This window comes from Suncus etruscus, chromosome 1, assembly GCF_024139225.1.
Source record: "Suncus etruscus isolate mSunEtr1 chromosome 1, mSunEtr1.pri.cur, whole genome shotgun sequence".
In the NCBI taxonomy this organism is placed as follows: domain Eukaryota; kingdom Metazoa; phylum Chordata; class Mammalia; order Eulipotyphla; family Soricidae; genus Suncus; species Suncus etruscus.
The window spans coordinates 202,598,885-202,615,209 of NC_064848.1; the positions used below are offsets into that span (position 1 = coordinate 202,598,885).

Below are 16,325 nucleotides of genomic sequence, written 5' to 3' on the forward strand. Positions count from 1 at the left end.
GGCAGATGGCACATACACAATTGTGCGTGTGGGCGGTCAATGCGACTTGTGCATTTTAGTTTGTTGGTTTGGGTCACACCCGGCTGTGCTCAGGGGTTATTCCTGGCAGTGCTCCACGGACTCTATGGGACACCAGGGATCAAACCCAGGTCAGCCACACTCTGTGCTATCGCTCCAAACCCCTATTTTCTTTCTTATTTATTTGGTTTTGTGCTCAGGCAGATTCTTACGGTGGTGCTGCTGGGTATCAGATGAGAGTTGGCTGTGTGCAAGGCAAAGGCCTGGTTTCCTGTCTGCAGAGATGGTCCCCCAAATGACCTTTTTTTAGTGCCAAGAAACACCAGACCAACATACCCAAGGTTACCACCACCCACACACGTCTCCAGGACTCCCAGATCACCTGCTTGGGGGAAACACTAAGCATATAATCTGGACTTTATAGATTCCTGGAAGCAAACCATTTCTGTGCAAACTGGTCCAGGCACCCTCGTTGTGGTGGCAGTCACCCTGGGGACCTCTCCACTCGCTGTAAAGTGCCTGGCACAGAGCCCATGGCATGCCCGAACAGGTGCTGGTATTGCTCAGCACTTGGTTACTTGGCCAAAGCACAAGCTCACCAGGCACACTGGCATGGGGCTGACTTGAGGGAACCACGCACTTCCCGGGGAGGTGAGTAATGGCGGCTTCCAGCCTCAAAGAAACAAAAAAAAAAACTTTATTTATAAAATACTGACAAGTTGGACAGGACACACAGGACATCTCGTATAATTCAAATCCATTTCTCTCTTACCTTTCATTTAAAAAATAAACCTGCTAACAAGCTATATGACATCTATATATATTTTTTTTTTCTTACAGACACCTGCCATAATGAACACACTTTCCATTAAATTTTTTTTCATTATATCTTTGAAATCAAAAAAATAAAGATTTGTGTTGGTCTCTGCTTTCGGAGTCTATATGCATAAAAGAAGGTATAACACGCTGAGATGCTTTGGGTTTACTTGGATGGGAACCACGAGAAGAAGGGGAGTGTCCCCAGCAGCTGGCACCTCTGCCCCTCGGCTGCACGGACACTTTCAGGGCTGCAGCGTGGACAGGTGAGGGGTGCCCCACCCAGGGTGGGGTGGGACAGTTGGCAGAGCCCTCAGTTCCACGGAATCTCAGGGGGACAGGAGAGGCACCCGAGGTTTTACAAGCCCCCTGGAGCCCCCGCGGCAAGGGGCTTCAGGGACACGGAGGAGCTTTTTGGTTGTTCTTGGCAGTCTGGGCTTGGCTCGGAGGTGGACCCCGGGGACGTGGCCATGAAGGAGAGGGCAGTGCTAGGGCGCCACATGTGGGTTCCCGGGTACACTCCCAGGAGATGTCCCCAGGGCACCCAGAGACAAAGGCGCCAGGTGGCAAGTGTCCTGGGGTGAACCTGGGACACCCAGGGCCCCACGGAGAGGGAGCTGGCAGCAGTCAAAGAGGGGAGCTCCGAGGGCCCCTCAATGTGCTCACCCCACTTCCGAAAAAGAAAGGCGGGGTGTCTGGGTGGGGCGGGTCTCCACCACCCCATCAGGTAATGTAAACAGAGACATCCTCTTAAAAAGTGGGGCTGGGGTCCCGCTCCCACCCGTGTATGAAGGTGGCAATAACCATGGCCCTGTCCCATCCACGGGGTCACTGTAGTTCTGGGGTCCTCAGCCCAGCAAACAGATGGAAGTCCCATATTAGAACCAACATGGGCCAGAGCTGCGAGGACACACATGACCCCCCCCCATACACTGTGTGGGAACCTTGCACACCAGTTTTGTGCTCATGTGTGTGGGTGCATGACCCTTGCCCAAGAGGACACATATCCAGGGATGCCCGGGACCCCATGTGTGTGGCCTCCTTGGGGGGGGGTCAGTGTTGAGGGTCAGCAGGGCATGAGGGAAGTGTGGGAGGGTGCGGAACATGCCAGAAGGCAGTGGAATTTGGGCCCCCCTGGGAAATAACACACACATACAAAACCACCATCTTGCTTCCACCAAGCCCTTCCCTGTGGGCTGGGCGCAAAGAATTCCAGGCTGCAAAGTGGGAATTTCCTTAAATGGCAAAACCCTCTGGAAGCAGGAAAAAGGAGGCAGCTGAGAAGACCCTGAAGAGAGGAAGCGGAAATTATGACAGATGTGCAGGATGGAGAAGTCAGAGATGGCTCCACTGAGACTCCCAAGGGGGAGACACTGTTGGGGACCTGATTGCTGTACCATCCTGTCTACAAGTGGGTCCGAGCCCTTCCCTGGCCGTGTCCGCACTCCCTCACCATGCCTGCCCCTAAATGCCTCCCCAGTGGGCAGTTCTCAGCTCCTCCCAGACCGGGCTCCCAACTGAATCCCATCCCACCCATGACCCCCAAACTGGGGCCTGTGTCGCTGAGGATGCCCCACTTGCTCAGTATCCGGGGTACTAGGTGGAGTTGTTTGGAAGCACCCTGGGAATTGGAGAGAAATCTCCCTCACTTTCTCCCTCACTGGATTCCTGAGCTGCCAGAGCAAGCTGGCCACGAAGCAGCTTTTTCGAAAACGCCGTGTCCATACAGGCCTGGTCTCTGCCTCCTTTTCCTGTCCCTGCCTCGTACTGGGCCTGCCTCTGGCTGTGCTTCCGCCGGAACCCACCTTGCCCCGAGCTCTGGGGTGGGGGACTCTTGGAGCCTTTGTAAACTAGGGTGTTGAGCAGACTCTGGGAATTCCAACCTCTGGTCCAGGGACATGTCCAGCCCTCTGGGCTCCTGTGTTGGGATGCACAGTGACAGATGGGGGCATGCTAAGGAGGGACTTGGGGGCACCCGGTTGGTCAGGAGGAAGCCCAGAGGGGAGCCCTGGGCCCCTTTCATTAAAGTGAGCTTGTATGCGTGCGAGTGTGCATGTGAGGTCATGGCAGTTATGTGTAACGTATGTGGATGTGTGAAGGTGAAGGGGTACAGAGAGCCTCGTGGGCACCCCTGGTCTCCCCAGGTTCTCCCCCACCCCTAAGGGTCCCTTGCTTCCTCTCTGTGCCCCCCCCCAGCCTTGGCCCCTGGATTAGAAGACGAAAACTCAGAACTTCTGATTTCCCAAGTGTCCCTGGGACGTTGGGTGGACCCCCGAGACCTGCACCCCTGAATCCGATCTGTGCACAAGAGCAACTCCATCTGAGTAAAGCGTAAGGGCTGGCTGGGCTCAGAGAGGGGGTGAGGTCTCCCCACTGCAACGCAGACCCCAAGAGTTATGTTACGTTCCAGGAGCAGCTGACCTGGGTTGTGTGGAGCCCATCTGGCCTTGAGCCCTTTTCCTTTTCCTAAAAGAACAGGATGCTGGGAGGAGGTATGGGGTACACGCTTTCAGGCACAGCCGCACAGGGTTGGGGGAAGGCAGGACTGGGAGAGAAGCCAACTGCACCCCAACTCTCTCACCACTCCTTCCCCCATATTCTGCAGAAACCCAGCCCAGTTGAAATTCCAGAAGTTTCTCCCTGGGCCATGCCTGCCCCCCTCTCCCATGCAGCCCTTCTTTCCAGAACCAACCCTGTTCCATCCACCATGGCTCCTTCCCCAAAACAGCAATGCTCCCCCCAATCTTAGAGCCACACTCTTGGGCCACCGCTGCTGCTCTGGGCTCTTCCTCCACTTCCTTCTTCCTGGTCCCCCTGGGGAACCAGCCAGGCAGTTGACTCAGTTTCTCTACTTTGCTCTTCATGAGGAGGGTGGACCGGATTTGGGGAGCAGTGGTGGAGTGGGGGTGCTGGGGGGGGAGCAGATTTCTCTTCCCACGTCAAACGAATGATGAGAATCCTGCGATAGGGGCCCGGGCACCGGGGGCCAGGCTGCTGGGAGGCCGGTACAAGGTGTTCTGCTGGCTCTGGGGGTTTGGCGGGTTCTGGGGTGTGGGGGTCCGAGTGGCCTTGGGCCGAAAGAGGCTGCCCTGCGGGGGGCAGCCACTGCCTGCAAGCGTGATGTGTTCCTGCTCCAGGGTGGTGTCGCTCTCCCCGTAGCTGGATGACTGAGCCCGTGACATGCCCCGCTGCTGGCGCCTCCAGGAGTTGTAGTAGGTGGGGTCACTGATATAGTGGTTGACAAACGAGTGGGCCTTCTGGTGGCCCGGCTCCAGCTCGGACTCACTGTCGCTTCCCTAGAGACAGAGCAGGGGTGGGTGGGTGTCAGGGGACCCCGGGGCTGGCCTCTGCCAAGCCCTGTACTGGGTCGGTTGCCTTTCCCTTCTCCCTGCAGAGCTCTGTCCTGAGTCCCCTCTGCTGGCACTCAGGGGTGGCCCTGTGTGCTACAGGACATTCTGGGAGAATCTTTGAGTTCCTTTTAGCAGATCCAGTATTTTTGTTCAATTTTTTGGTTAAAATTCATTGCCACACCTGGCGGCACTCAGGGGTTCCTCCTGGCTCTGCACTCAGAAATCGCTCCTGGCCGGCTCGGAGGACCATATGGGATGCCCTACCACTGTGTTCTCTCTCCAGTCTCAACTGGATCCAGTTTTTAAAAATGAATCCCACGTGGGGCTGGAGTGAGAGCATAGTGGGGAAGGCATCGGTCTTGCACACGGCTGACTTGGGTTCGATCTCTGCATCCCATAGGGTCCCCTGAATCTACCAGAGGCAATTTCTGAACACAGAGCCAGGAGTAACCCCTGAGCGCTGTCAGGTGTGGCCCCAAACCAAAAGTAAAAATAAATACTCCACTTTTTGGAGGGGCCATATTCAGGGGTTACTCCTGGCTCTGTGCTTAGAAATTACTCCTGGCAAGGCTCAGGGGACTCTATGGGATGCTGGGGATCAAACCTGGGAGAGTTGTGCTGTCAATCCAGTCTCAACCCCATTTATTTTGGTTTTGGGACCATACTTGGAGGTGCTCAGGATTGACTCTTGGTTCTGCACTCAGGCAATAAATTATTCCTGGTGTGTGTTGGGAGACTGTATGGAGTACGGGGTTATTGAATCTAGGGACCAGAGCGATATTAGAATGGTAGGGTGTTTGCCTTCATGTGGCTGACCAGGGCTGGGCCCGAGTTGGATTCCTGGCATCCCATAGGGTCCCTGAGCCTGCCAGGAGCGACTTCTGAGTGCAGAGCCAAGAGTAACCCCTAAGTGCTGTTGGGTGTGGCCCCAAAACAAAACAAAAGAATCTGGGTTGAGGAGATTGAACCTGGATTGATGCATGCAAGTGCTGGGACATTAGGCTTCTTAAAATTACTGATCTTGGGGCTGGAGTGGGGAAGGCATTTGCCCTGTGTGCAGTCAGACCTGGGTTAGATACCTGGCATACCATAGAGTAATACCCTGAGGTCACCATCAGGAGCAATTCTGCAGCACAAGGCCAGGAAGTAACCCCTGAGCACCGCTGGGTGTAGCCCAAAACACAAAACCAAACAAATACAAAAAATGTGCTGATTTCAGGGCCAAAGCAATAGCACAGCTATGATTTTGCATGCAGCCAACCAGGGTTCGATCCCGGCATCATATAGGGTCCCCAGAATACCAGTAGGAGTGATTCCTGAGCCCAGAGCCAGGAATGACCCCTGAGCATCACCAGGTGTGGTCTTCCTCCCCCAAATAATTTGCTGATGGGGTACAGGGCTGTGGCTTCGATGGTGGAGCCTGGGTCTTGCAGTTCGTTTCCCGGCCCTGCCGTCTCTCTTCCACCTCAGTGCTGCCTGGCATGGACCTCACAATCAAACAAAACCAATGTGCTAACATGTGGGGGCCCTCTGTGTCATTGAGGGCTATGGGGAAAGGGGCTGATGAAGTCAGACCACCTGGGACTGCAGAGGAGAAACAAACACCCCAATCTGAGTTGTGGCTAAAAATATCCGGCCCCTCCCCAGCAGAGCTGTGAGAACTAAGGAGACAGCAGATGGAAGCTTCTGGAACTCTCTAGAGGAGCCGCAGCCGGATTTTCCAAACCTTCTTAGCAAAGTGCTTGCTTCAGCAGAATCAACCTTCCAGTGAGCCCCACCCTGCTCCTGGCATTGGATCCCCTACTAGAGGCAGTGTGGGACTGCCAGGGGGCCCCGAAGCTGTAAGGATGGGGTCCTGAGTCACAGAAGAGGGTCTGGACCCCCGGCTTGGAGCCATGGAAAATGTCTGAGGAATTCTATCCCTTGGGGACATCTTGAACCCTCAAAGGAAGCTGAAATGATAACACAGCTGGGAGAGCGATTGCTTTGCACGTAGCTGACTTGGGTTCGATCCCCAGCATCTTATATGGTCTCCTAAGCATGCCAGGAGTAATTCCTGAACAGCATTGTGTGTGTGTGTGTGTGTGTGTGTGTATGAGAGAGAGGGAGACAGAGAGAGAGAGAGAGAGAGAGAGAGAGAGAGAGAGAGAGAGAGAGAGAGAGAGAGAGAGAGAGAATAGGAAGGGTCATTTTTTATATTTGGGGTTTGGGACCCACTTGGCAGGTGCTCAGGATTGATTCCTACTTCTTTACTCAGGGAGGGCTTGGGAGACCCTGTGGGGTGTTGGGGGACTGAACCCAGGTCAGCCACATGCAAGGCAAATGCCCTCCCTCCCCACTGTGCTATTGCTCTGGCCCTAACTAGTCACTTCAGTGGACGGTCAGTATAAGGACTTGGGGCAGGGGAGCTGAAGTGATAGAATCTTCCTTTCCCCAAAGGCCACAAATCAAGGGACCCCTAAGTGGGACTAAATATTGCCTTGTGGACTGGCTGACTGATATTCTCTGGCCTGCCAGGGCTTGACTGCTCTCCCTATCCCAGTGCACCCTTAGACTTGGTGGGCAAAGCAAGCTGTTGGGATAGGGGGAGTCTCCCTGCAGGCCATGGCTGGGCCCCAGCTTTGTAAAGACACAATAAGACCTTCTTCTTGGTTATGTGCCAGCTGCCAGCAGGAGCCATTGGAGGGGCCCAGGTCTCCACAGCAGCAGGAGGAGGAAGACAGTCTGTGCGGGGCAGGTGGGAGGGACATACAGTTCCCTCTATATGATGTCTCTGGGGTATCTGGATCCCCCCCAATTCAGTGCACCAGTGTCTAGCCTGGGGGTGTCCAGGGCAGACAGCAGCTCATCCTGCTGGCAGTGATGCCCGGGCCCATCCCCAGAGTCTCCCTTGGCCTCAGTCATCCCTGTTTGTGAAATGGGAAGATGCGAAGGCACAGGACAGACCCAGCTGAAGAGGAATGAGGGGGCCTGGGTGCCAAAGAAGGGCTCTATGGGCCAGCAGGAGGTGCCTTGACTCAGTTTACAGCCTGGAGAGAGACTATTCACAAACACACACGTACATACAGACACACAAACACATGCACACAAAGACAGACACCACACAGACAGACACAGACACCCCAGGACAGCTCCCTGGTGAGACCTGAGTGGTGGGTCTAGCACTCTGGGTGGGCCTGGTTCCCAAATACGTTTCTCCAGATCACCCCAAGGCCCAGCTCCACTGCAGATAGTGGGGTGTAGATCCTGCTGGGGGCAGGGGGCAGGCAGGCAGGGGACAAGCAAGGAGGTGAGGGGGTGTTGGGGAGTGAGGGGCAGGGTGTGGGGAGTGTCCAAACTGATCTGCATCCCTCCCTGCTCTCCAGACACTTGAGGATGGGGCTGGTGCATGATCGAGACCCCCTTTTCCCCTCCCTTTCTCTCCCCTTCCAGCATCTGTTTCCGGAGGAGGCTGGGCAGGGAGAGAAGGAAGCCAGGGAAGGGAGCCAGCTGGGGCATCTGAACCCTTGAGCTCTCACTAGTAATGGGGTACAAGGGGCCTTTTGGGGTGATGCTAAAAAACCCTGCATCCGGGGCCGGAGAGATAGCATGAAGGTAAGGCGTTTGCCTTTCATGCAGAAGGTCATCGGTTCGAATCCCGGTGTCCCGTATGGTCCCGTCCCCCCGTCCCCCGTCCCCCGTCCGGTCCCCCCCCCCCCCCCCCGTGCCTGCCAGGAGCAATTTCTGAGCCTGGAGCCAGAAATAACCCCTGAGCACTGCCAGGTGTGACCCAAAAAAAAACAAAAACAAAAACAAAACAACCACATACAAACACACACACACACAAAAAACCCGAATCCCGGCTGGAGAGATAGCATGGAGATAAGGCATTCGCCTTGCATGCAGAAGGTTGGTGGTTCGAATCCCGGCATCCCATATGGTCCCCCGAGCCTGCCAGGAGCGATTTCTGAGCCTAGAGCTAGGAGTAACCCTGAGCGCTGCCGGGTGTAACTCAAAAACCAAAATAAACAAAAAAACCCAAACAAACAAAAACACGCATCCAAGGAGAGGTGCAGACTTTAGACTGGAGGAGCAGACAGGCCCCCTGCAAAACATGTCTCTGCTTTTCTTGTCCAAGCAGGGCAGTGATGTGAGGGGGTCCAGGGTGATGAGGGGACACCCAGGATGTGGTGTTGAGATGGGAGGGGCAATAGTTGTGGGCCTCATCGAGCTGAACCCCGAGTTGGCCAGAGTGTCCTCCAGAACAGGCTGCCTGTGGCTCCTTTGCCGAGAGATGCCTCCTCTGGTTCTGGGACCCCCTGCCTGAATGGAGGGACTTGTGTGTTTTGTTTTGTTCTTTATTTTTTTGGGTCACACTTGGTGGTGCTCAGGGGTTGGTTACTCCCAGCTCTGTGCTCAGAAATCGCTCTTGGCAGGCTCGAGGGACCATATGAGATGCTGAGAATCTAACCACCATCCATCCTGGGTCTGCCACATGTGAGATTTTGTGTATTTGGGGCCATACCTGATAGTGCTTCAGGACTTACTCCTAGCTCTGTGCTCGGGAGTCACTCCTGGCAGTGCTCAAGGGACCAATATGGGATGCCTGGGATCGAACCTGGGTCAGCCGCATGCAAAGCAAACACCCTCTCCACTGTGCCATAGCTCTGCCAACCCCAACATTTTCACCCTTGAATCTGGGCCTGTCCCGGTGGTGGTGGGTGATGGGGGTTAGGGGTGCTGCCAAGTGTCTCAGGGACATCTCAGGGGTCCTGTCTGTTTCTAGCTGGAGGGTCAAGAATGACCGCTGATCGCTTCTCGGCCTTTTGGCTAAGATCAAGTGTAGTATCTGTTCTTATCAGTTTAATATCTGATACGTTGTCTATCCGACAGTATATTAAATGGATTTTTGGCACTAGGAACTGGAATAGGAGCTTGCTCCGTCCATTCCACGCATCGATCTGGTATTGCAGTACCTCCAGGAACGATGCACCAAAACAAAACAAAAAAATGACCGCTGGGGGGCGGCTCGGGTCCGAGCCCTACTTGGCCATCCAGGTTCTCCCATGTGTCCTGAGCTACCCTTGATCCCAAGGCCTCAATTTTCCCCATCAGCTCAGCGGGGCAAGGCTGGATGCTACCCTCGAGACGGGGAAGTGCTGGGCCTGGCACACAGCCCGGCTGTCTCCACTCAGCTCTGACCTGCCGGAGGTAACATTTTGGTTTCACCTCCGGGGCTGTGAGAAACTGGCTGTGGGCCCTTTAACCCCACTCTTCCCCTGAGGACAAACAGTGAACTTGACCTCAGCATGGCCCTTCAGCACCACAAAACACCCCTCTATACTTCAAGTTGAACTGACACTTCCTCCAGGAGCCCTCTAGGAAGTCTCCAGACAATGCATCTGTCAAAAGAGGGCTTCCTCCATAATATCTCTGCCCTGCACCCTAAGAAACAGGGGTCCTCACTTCCCAGGGGTGTGACACATTTATGAGAATTTAAAACATGCTGAGATCACTCTAAGGGCCTTGCCTTAGAGTGGTAACAGGTGGAAGAAGGATGTAGGGGCCCTGGGGGTCCCCAAGGACTCAGGGGATTCTAACCTGAAGTCAGGGGGTTAGAATCCGGTTCTAGGCTGGGACATGGGGCCGGGCCATCATCAGCCCGGGCTCTGAGATGAAGGGGAAGACATTCTGGAACCTTCTTCCATTTCCAACATGTGGTATCCCACTAGATATGCACTTGGGGTATCCCCACCGCCTTTGACAGGGCCCTTGACCCAGAGTCCAGTAGGCCTGTCCACATGGGTCAGTGTGACTGTGAATGGCATGTTGACTGCTGTGTTTACCCCAACCTGGTTGAAGCATTTCCGCTCCTTCTGGTGCCACCATGGGTGGGGGAGCGCTCTGGCTTAGACTGAACTGGGTGGAGCCTCAGAGGGCCTGAGAGAGGGGAGGCTTTGAGAGTGGGAGCAGGGAAAAAGGGGGGTACATTGCCTGTGGAAGACTGTGGACAATTCTGGGGCCCAGGCAGGGAGGGGGAGCACTGTAGTAGCACTAGAAGAGCCTGGAGTCACGTATCTAGGTATCTGCACATCCTAGTCCCAGGACTCAGGGAATGAAGATTCTGTTTGAGGGGAGGGAAGTCTTCCCTCCTGGACCCCCTGAGTGGCCTCAGTCCCTTCTCCACCCCAAGTCCAAATTCCTCAGCTGTGGAATGTAGATTTTTGCCCTAGAGACATATCTTGCTGGAGTGGGAGGGGGGGTCTGTGCACCCCTGGGGCAGCGTCTGGGAAGACCATCTTGGGTTCAGGGGCTCTGGAAGCAAGTCAACATTTCAGTGGTGGCCCTGGGACTGAGGATGGGGTCACAGGGGACAGAGGCTGGTGCCCCTGATCTGGGCCCCAAGTGAGGCTGAATATTGTTGGGTGCCCAGCCCAAAGCACAGGCCCATCTTGGGGAAGAAGAGAACAGAAATGGAGCCCTAGCCCACATCCGTCCTGCTCCTCTGAGAAGGTGCTATGGAGCCCTATAGAGACATGGACGCCAGGTTGAGTGTGACACCCCATCCCCTACCCCTGCCCAGTCCCATCAAGGAAGGGTGTATGGAAGCTCCATGTTCTTCCAGCCTGTGCACTCATCGATTGGCTGGTTTCCCATCTCTAGGTCCTCCCTATGCCTCCAAGAGCTCAAAACAGAGCCTACCCGCCTATTTCACAGGTGGAGAAACTGAGGCTCCAAGTGTGTTCCACTTCCTGAAGGTCCTGCTCATGGTGGAGAAGAGTCAAATCCTAATTTGGTGCCAGCCACCAAAGTGTTTGGTCTACACTGCCTGCCATGATTCCAACTCAAGCCAATTCCAAATCATCTGGTCTACACTACTGGCCACTTGCTTCTGGATCTGAAGCCAGAATGGATCTGAACCAACGGCTAATGTGGGTCAGTTAGTTTCCTTCAGTCCTGCTGTGAGGCCAGTCTCTCTCCTGTGGGGCGACTCTTGCACAATTTGAGCCTTGCCATTGGGGGTGTCTTGGGCAATCAAAAACCCGGAGACCTCAGGTGCAAACTTGGAGCAGGACACAGGTAGGACAGCTCCACTTATGACTTCTGAAAAGTTCCTTGGGGCCTTTGAGTTGTCAGTGCTGGTGGGGAGGTGACGGGATGGGTGAGGGGTGCGCCCCGGCCTGCTGAGGGGTGTGTGTGTCTGTGTGCTCCCAGCGTCCCTTGCCCAGCCCTCACCTGTGAATCAGAGATCTCGGAGGGCTTCTCGGTGAAGCTGCTGCTGTCAGCTGGGACCAGGTCGTTGTACTTGGTGACATCCTCATCCGAATAGTGGAGGCTGCCAGGGCTGGGCCTGGGGGGTGACCTGTGGTAGGAAGGGGCGGCTGAGAAATATGGAGAACAGAGCGAGGCAGGGGGCCAGGGCTGGGGGGTATAGCTGTTCCTCTCCTCATCTTGGAACTTTATTGCCCAGAGTTTGGGGGTTGAGGTGGAACCTGGGGTCCCTGTGGGTTTAGGGTCCTGATGGGGCCTGGGGTTCAGTGGGGTCTGGGGTTTCAGTGAAGGCTGAGGGTCCTGGTGGGGCCTGGGGGTCCTGATTGATTCTTGTGATTCAGTGAGGCTTGGGGTCCTGGTGGTTCTGGGGTTCAGTGACTCTGGGAGGCCGGGATCAGCCTCTGAGTGAGCTCCTAGAAGGATGGGAAGGGAGCAAATCAGAACTAGGGGGACAATGCTGTCCTAGAGCATGTATGAACTTCGCTGAGACCCCTGAGTCGGAAGTTTGGGGTCCCCAGTGCCTTGAACACACAAAGGTGCTTGAGTAAACAAAGTGAGATGCAAAGCAGCTTCGAAACCTGAGCGGGAATCCCCGGGGAGTTGCCTCTTTCAGAGAGCTCCTCCAAACAGAAGTCAGGGGGCCCCCCACTTAGGGGCCTGCCAAGGGTGTGTGTACTGGGCAAGAGGATGGAGTCTTCCCACTCTGATGCTCTGTGTCCCCTCAGCATAGGGTGCCCGGCTGTTCCAGGGAGACTCCCGGGGTCCGGGTGTGATTCCCAGGTGTCAGGACAAGAATCTCTGCCACAGAGTGGGAGGCAGAGCTGAGGACCCCCACACCCCCTCACTCTCCGTCCACCCCAGCTGTGCCCTTAAACCCCTGCAGAGGCCAGAGGCCACTCCCTGAGACCTGGGGACCCCTCACCCCAAGCTCACACAAACGTGGTAGGTTGCAGGGGATCCTGTTTTGGGGCAGCTGGGAGGGGGTGCATCAGCTCCGTGCCGGGGACCCCCGAGGGCCAGGGTGTGTGTTTAGCTGTGGGCAGTAGCCAAACACCCCAACACTCCAACACCCCATGGCAGGGCCCCTGGAGCCAGCCTGAGGCCTCAAATGGCTCTTTCTTTCCCAAGACCGTGCGGGCAGGGAGGAGCTGGGAGGGGTGGCCAGACCCCTCCTGCTCTCCCTCCACCCCCGTGAATACACATACACGGTTCCCCAGGACCAGACAGAGCGGCTTTGTGTGCTGTGCCCGTCCCCTGCACCCCAGAGGGGCTGGAATGTGCTGGGCCCTGGGCCCCCCCATTTCTCTTGAGCTCTCAGGGCAGAAGGAGGCCAGGTCACAAGGAGTGGGGAGGCAGTGCTGGGGTGAGGGCTGGACTCCAGGATCTACCCTGGCCCTGAAAAAAGGCAGCCTAGCCTCAGCAGGGAGTGGGGAACCAGGGGGGAAAGGAGGTGCTTAAGAGAAGCAGAAATGCCCCCCCCCCCACCAATCTCCATGCCCCCTGGTTGGCAATTCTGGTCCTGCTGACCTGGAGGCTTCTGCAGAGGAGCTGGGGTGAGTGATGAAACAGGGGGGGCTGGCACCCCTGCCTCATCCACATGCCCCACAGCCCTTTCCAGATGGCACTTGGGGCCCAAGGTCCCTTGAGGCCTCAGGACTGTTGCTAGGCTGCGCCCCTATGCCCAGACCCTGTGCCAGGGATTTGCACTGCCTCATGCCCAGTGGGGCACCTGGCTCTGCCCTGTCTTTTTATTTTTGTTTTCTTTTAGGGCCATATCTAGTGATGCTCAGGGGTTACTCCTGGCTCTATGCTCAGAATTCACTCCTGGCAGGCTCAGAGAGGCCGGGGATTGAACTTGGGTCTGCCATGTGCAAGGCAAATGCCTTCACCACTGTGCTATCACTCTGGGCACCCCCTGCTTGGTGCTTCTGAGGCTCCTGCCCCACCCAGGAGCTGTTTGTGCCTCAAAGGCTCCATCCCAGGTGCCCGAAGTTGGTGCCCCGGCTAGTCCTGGTGGGCGTTGGGTGCCCGTGCGTGCCCCCACATACCTGGTGTAGAGCCCGTTCTTGCGGCAGAAAGAGTTTTTCACCGACAGCCGCCGGCTGCTGAGCTCCAGGGCGGGGAAGCTGCTCTCGTCGAGGTTCAGCATCTCCCCATGGCCCAGGGCCCCCGCCTTGGCACTGCTTCCTGGGGGCACAGCGGCCGGTCACCCCTTCCATCCCTTTCCACCTGAGTCCTCCCCTCTCCCCATCCGGCTGGGCTGCCTCGTTCTCAGGTTTAGGGTCTGGCACCCCAAGCAGAGCTTAGGGCCACCCAGAGATTCTTGAAGGTCCTGCAGTGTGGGGTGTCAGGCTCTAGCCCTCGGACTTTCACTTCTTCCTCCCCCTCTGTCTTGGGTTAGTCTCCCCCCACCCTGAACTTTTTGTTTGTTTGTTTTTGTTTTTTTCGGCCACACCCGTTTGATGCTCAGGGGTTACTCCTGGCTAAGCGCTCAGAAATTGCCCCTGGCTTGGGGGGACCATATGGGACGCCGGGGGATCGAACCTCGGTCTCGATCTTTTCTTGGCTAGCGCTTGCAAGGCAGACACCTTACCTCTAGCGCCACCTCGCCAGCCCACACCCTGAACTTTTATTCCCTCTTTACTCCCCTCTTCTCTTGTTGCTTTGTTTTATGGGCCACCCCTTGCAGTGCCCAGAGGTTACTCCTGGCTCTGTGCTCAGAAATCATTCCTGGTGGTGCCTGGGGGATCCTAGCATCTGGTATCCAGCATCAGATCCACTCCTGGTGGGATGCTGGGAATCAAACCTGGGTTGGCTGTGTGCAAAGCAAACACCCTACCCACTATGCTTCTTACTGCTTCCTTTTTTGGGTGGGGGCACATCTGGTGGTGCTGAGGCATATTCTATGCCTGGCACATTGCTTGGGCTTGTTCTCAGGTCCCCTGGGAGAATCTAGGCCTTCTATGTGAAAAGCCTGTGCTATAACTCCTCAGCTCATCTCCGGGAAACTTCCCACTTTTGCATTTGGGGGAGGGGCACACCCAGTGGTGCCTTGGGCTCACTCCTGGTGGGTTTGGGGGAACCTACGGGGTCCTGGATTAAACCCGAGTCAACAAGGCTAGTGCCTTCACCCCACACTATGCCCCCACCCCTTCTTCACTCTGTTCTCCTTTTGCTTCCTCTCTCCTCAGTGTAGGAGCCCTGAGAGGAGACAGAGGGCATGTGCTGGGACCCAGGCAGCCCCCACAACCAGAGCAATGGGGAGAAGGATCCCCGTCGGGTCCATCTGCTCACCCGAGTCTGCCTTCTTGGCATACTTCTTGCTCTGGCCGCGGATGATGAGCACGAAGACCAGGAGCAGGATGAAGATGAGGCCGGCCAGGGCAACTACCACCAGGAACCACCACTCCTCGTAGAAGGGGTCAGCCTTCTGGGCTGGACACCGCAGAGTGCATCAGGCCCTGGGCATAACCCCCCACAACCCTCCCCAAGCCTGCTCTTGGATCTGCCAGAGGCTGGGAACTCTGGGGTGGACAGTGGTGGGATGGGCCAGTGGTGGAATCCATTAGTGCTGGGATGGATCAGTACTGGGATCATTAGTACTAGGATTGATTAATTCTAGGATGGATCAGTCTGGGATCCATTAGTGATGTCTGTCAAAGCCCAGCAAAGCTTTGACAGAGGGGATAGAGGGTATATCCTGTTTCCTCCCTTTCCCATCACTTGTCCCTTGGGCCTCCCTTAAATAGCAGAGACTGGGTTATTATTATTTTTTTGTGTGTGTGAAAGGTTCTGGGGATTGTGGGGGACGGGGAAGATTCTTCCTACAGGCATCGTCTCTTTATGGAGCAGAAATGGGGCAACTGGGCTGGGTGAAGGGGTCCTTAAAGGGCCTCCAGGGCTCTGAGGGATACGGCACCTGCTTGGCACACACAGGGCCCCAGATGGCATCCACGATCTGCATGGCCTCCTGAGCCTGGCGCCTGCCCCCTCACCAGCACTGTGAGGGAGCCCCAAAGACAAAACCTTCTGCAGGGGGCTCCTTCCTCCACAGAGTATCTTCTGCAGGGCTGCCTTTCCCCTCCTACATCCCCTCACCCCATGCCCTCTGCAGCCAGCTGGCACTGAAAAGTCATTCTGGACCCTGGCCAGAAGCTCTGTCTCTGGGTTTTCAATTGGGTAGGGTACAGGGTTGGACAGTATTGGGATTCCTGAAGCTGGAATGGGCAGGTGAAAATTTGAAGGGCCATTTCTGCTTTGGGGTGTCTGTGGGTACTGAGATTTGTCTCAAAGAGGAGGAAGAGGAGGTAGAGGATGGACAGGGGGAGGCCCCAGGGGACACAGGCCCAGTGCAGCTGAGTCCAGTGGCATCCTGTTCTCCAGGCTGCTCTGGATCTTGTTTTGGGAGTTTTCATGGAGGCAGTTTATGGTCTGATGCTCTCCAGTCTCCCCGGTGATGAGCTCATTTATCCCAAGGAAGGAAGGAGGAAGAAAAGAAGAATAAGGGAAAAAAGGAAGAGAAGAAAAGGAAAGCGAGAAAGAAAGGAAGATAAAAAAGAGGTAGAAAAGAGGAAGTAAGGCCCTGCTCTGAGGGCACTGCTGAAGAGAAAAGAGGGGACAGACACTGTGGTTCCCTCCCTACCTGGCACTGACTGGGAGGGACTGCTGGGGGTGCCAAAGCCATAGTCATTGACAGCGATGACCCGGAAGTCATAGCTCACGCCCGGCCGCAGGATGTCCATGCTGAAGGTGTAGGATGTCACCTCCTTGGGGATGTCCTTGATGAGCACGTCCCAAAGCCCTTCATCTGCAGGGGTGCAGAGAGGAGCTTCAGTGAAGGGAGCACGGGGAACAGGACTGACTCTACTCACCCCAGTGCAGCCTGAAGGG

General features: G+C 55.9%; 1 protein-coding gene and 1 non-coding gene across 2 annotated transcripts in view; one reads left to right on the top strand and one right to left on the bottom strand.

Annotated features, from left to right (window-relative positions):
- Positions 1-3,581: 3,581 nt before the first annotated feature.
- The window catches only part of SDK2 (sidekick cell adhesion molecule 2), a 198,862-nt gene continuing 186,118 nt past the window's right edge, over positions 3,582-16,325 (bottom strand). The window contains exons 41-45 of the mRNA XM_049769932.1: positions 16,078-16,242; positions 14,730-14,870; positions 13,484-13,622; positions 11,400-11,526; positions 3,582-4,130 (exon numbers count right to left, since the gene is read on the bottom strand). Coding sequence (XP_049625889.1) covers positions 3,774-4,130; positions 11,400-11,526; positions 13,484-13,622; positions 14,730-14,870; positions 16,078-16,242 — 929 coding nt within the window. The 3' untranslated portion in view covers positions 3,582-3,773. The remainder of the gene's footprint in view (positions 4,131-11,399; positions 11,527-13,483; positions 13,623-14,729; positions 14,871-16,077; positions 16,243-16,325) is intronic.
- On the top strand, positions 8,974-9,161 carry LOC126033723 (U2 spliceosomal RNA). The gene has a single exon (XR_007504491.1). It is a non-coding gene; the product is annotated as a U2 spliceosomal RNA (small nuclear RNA).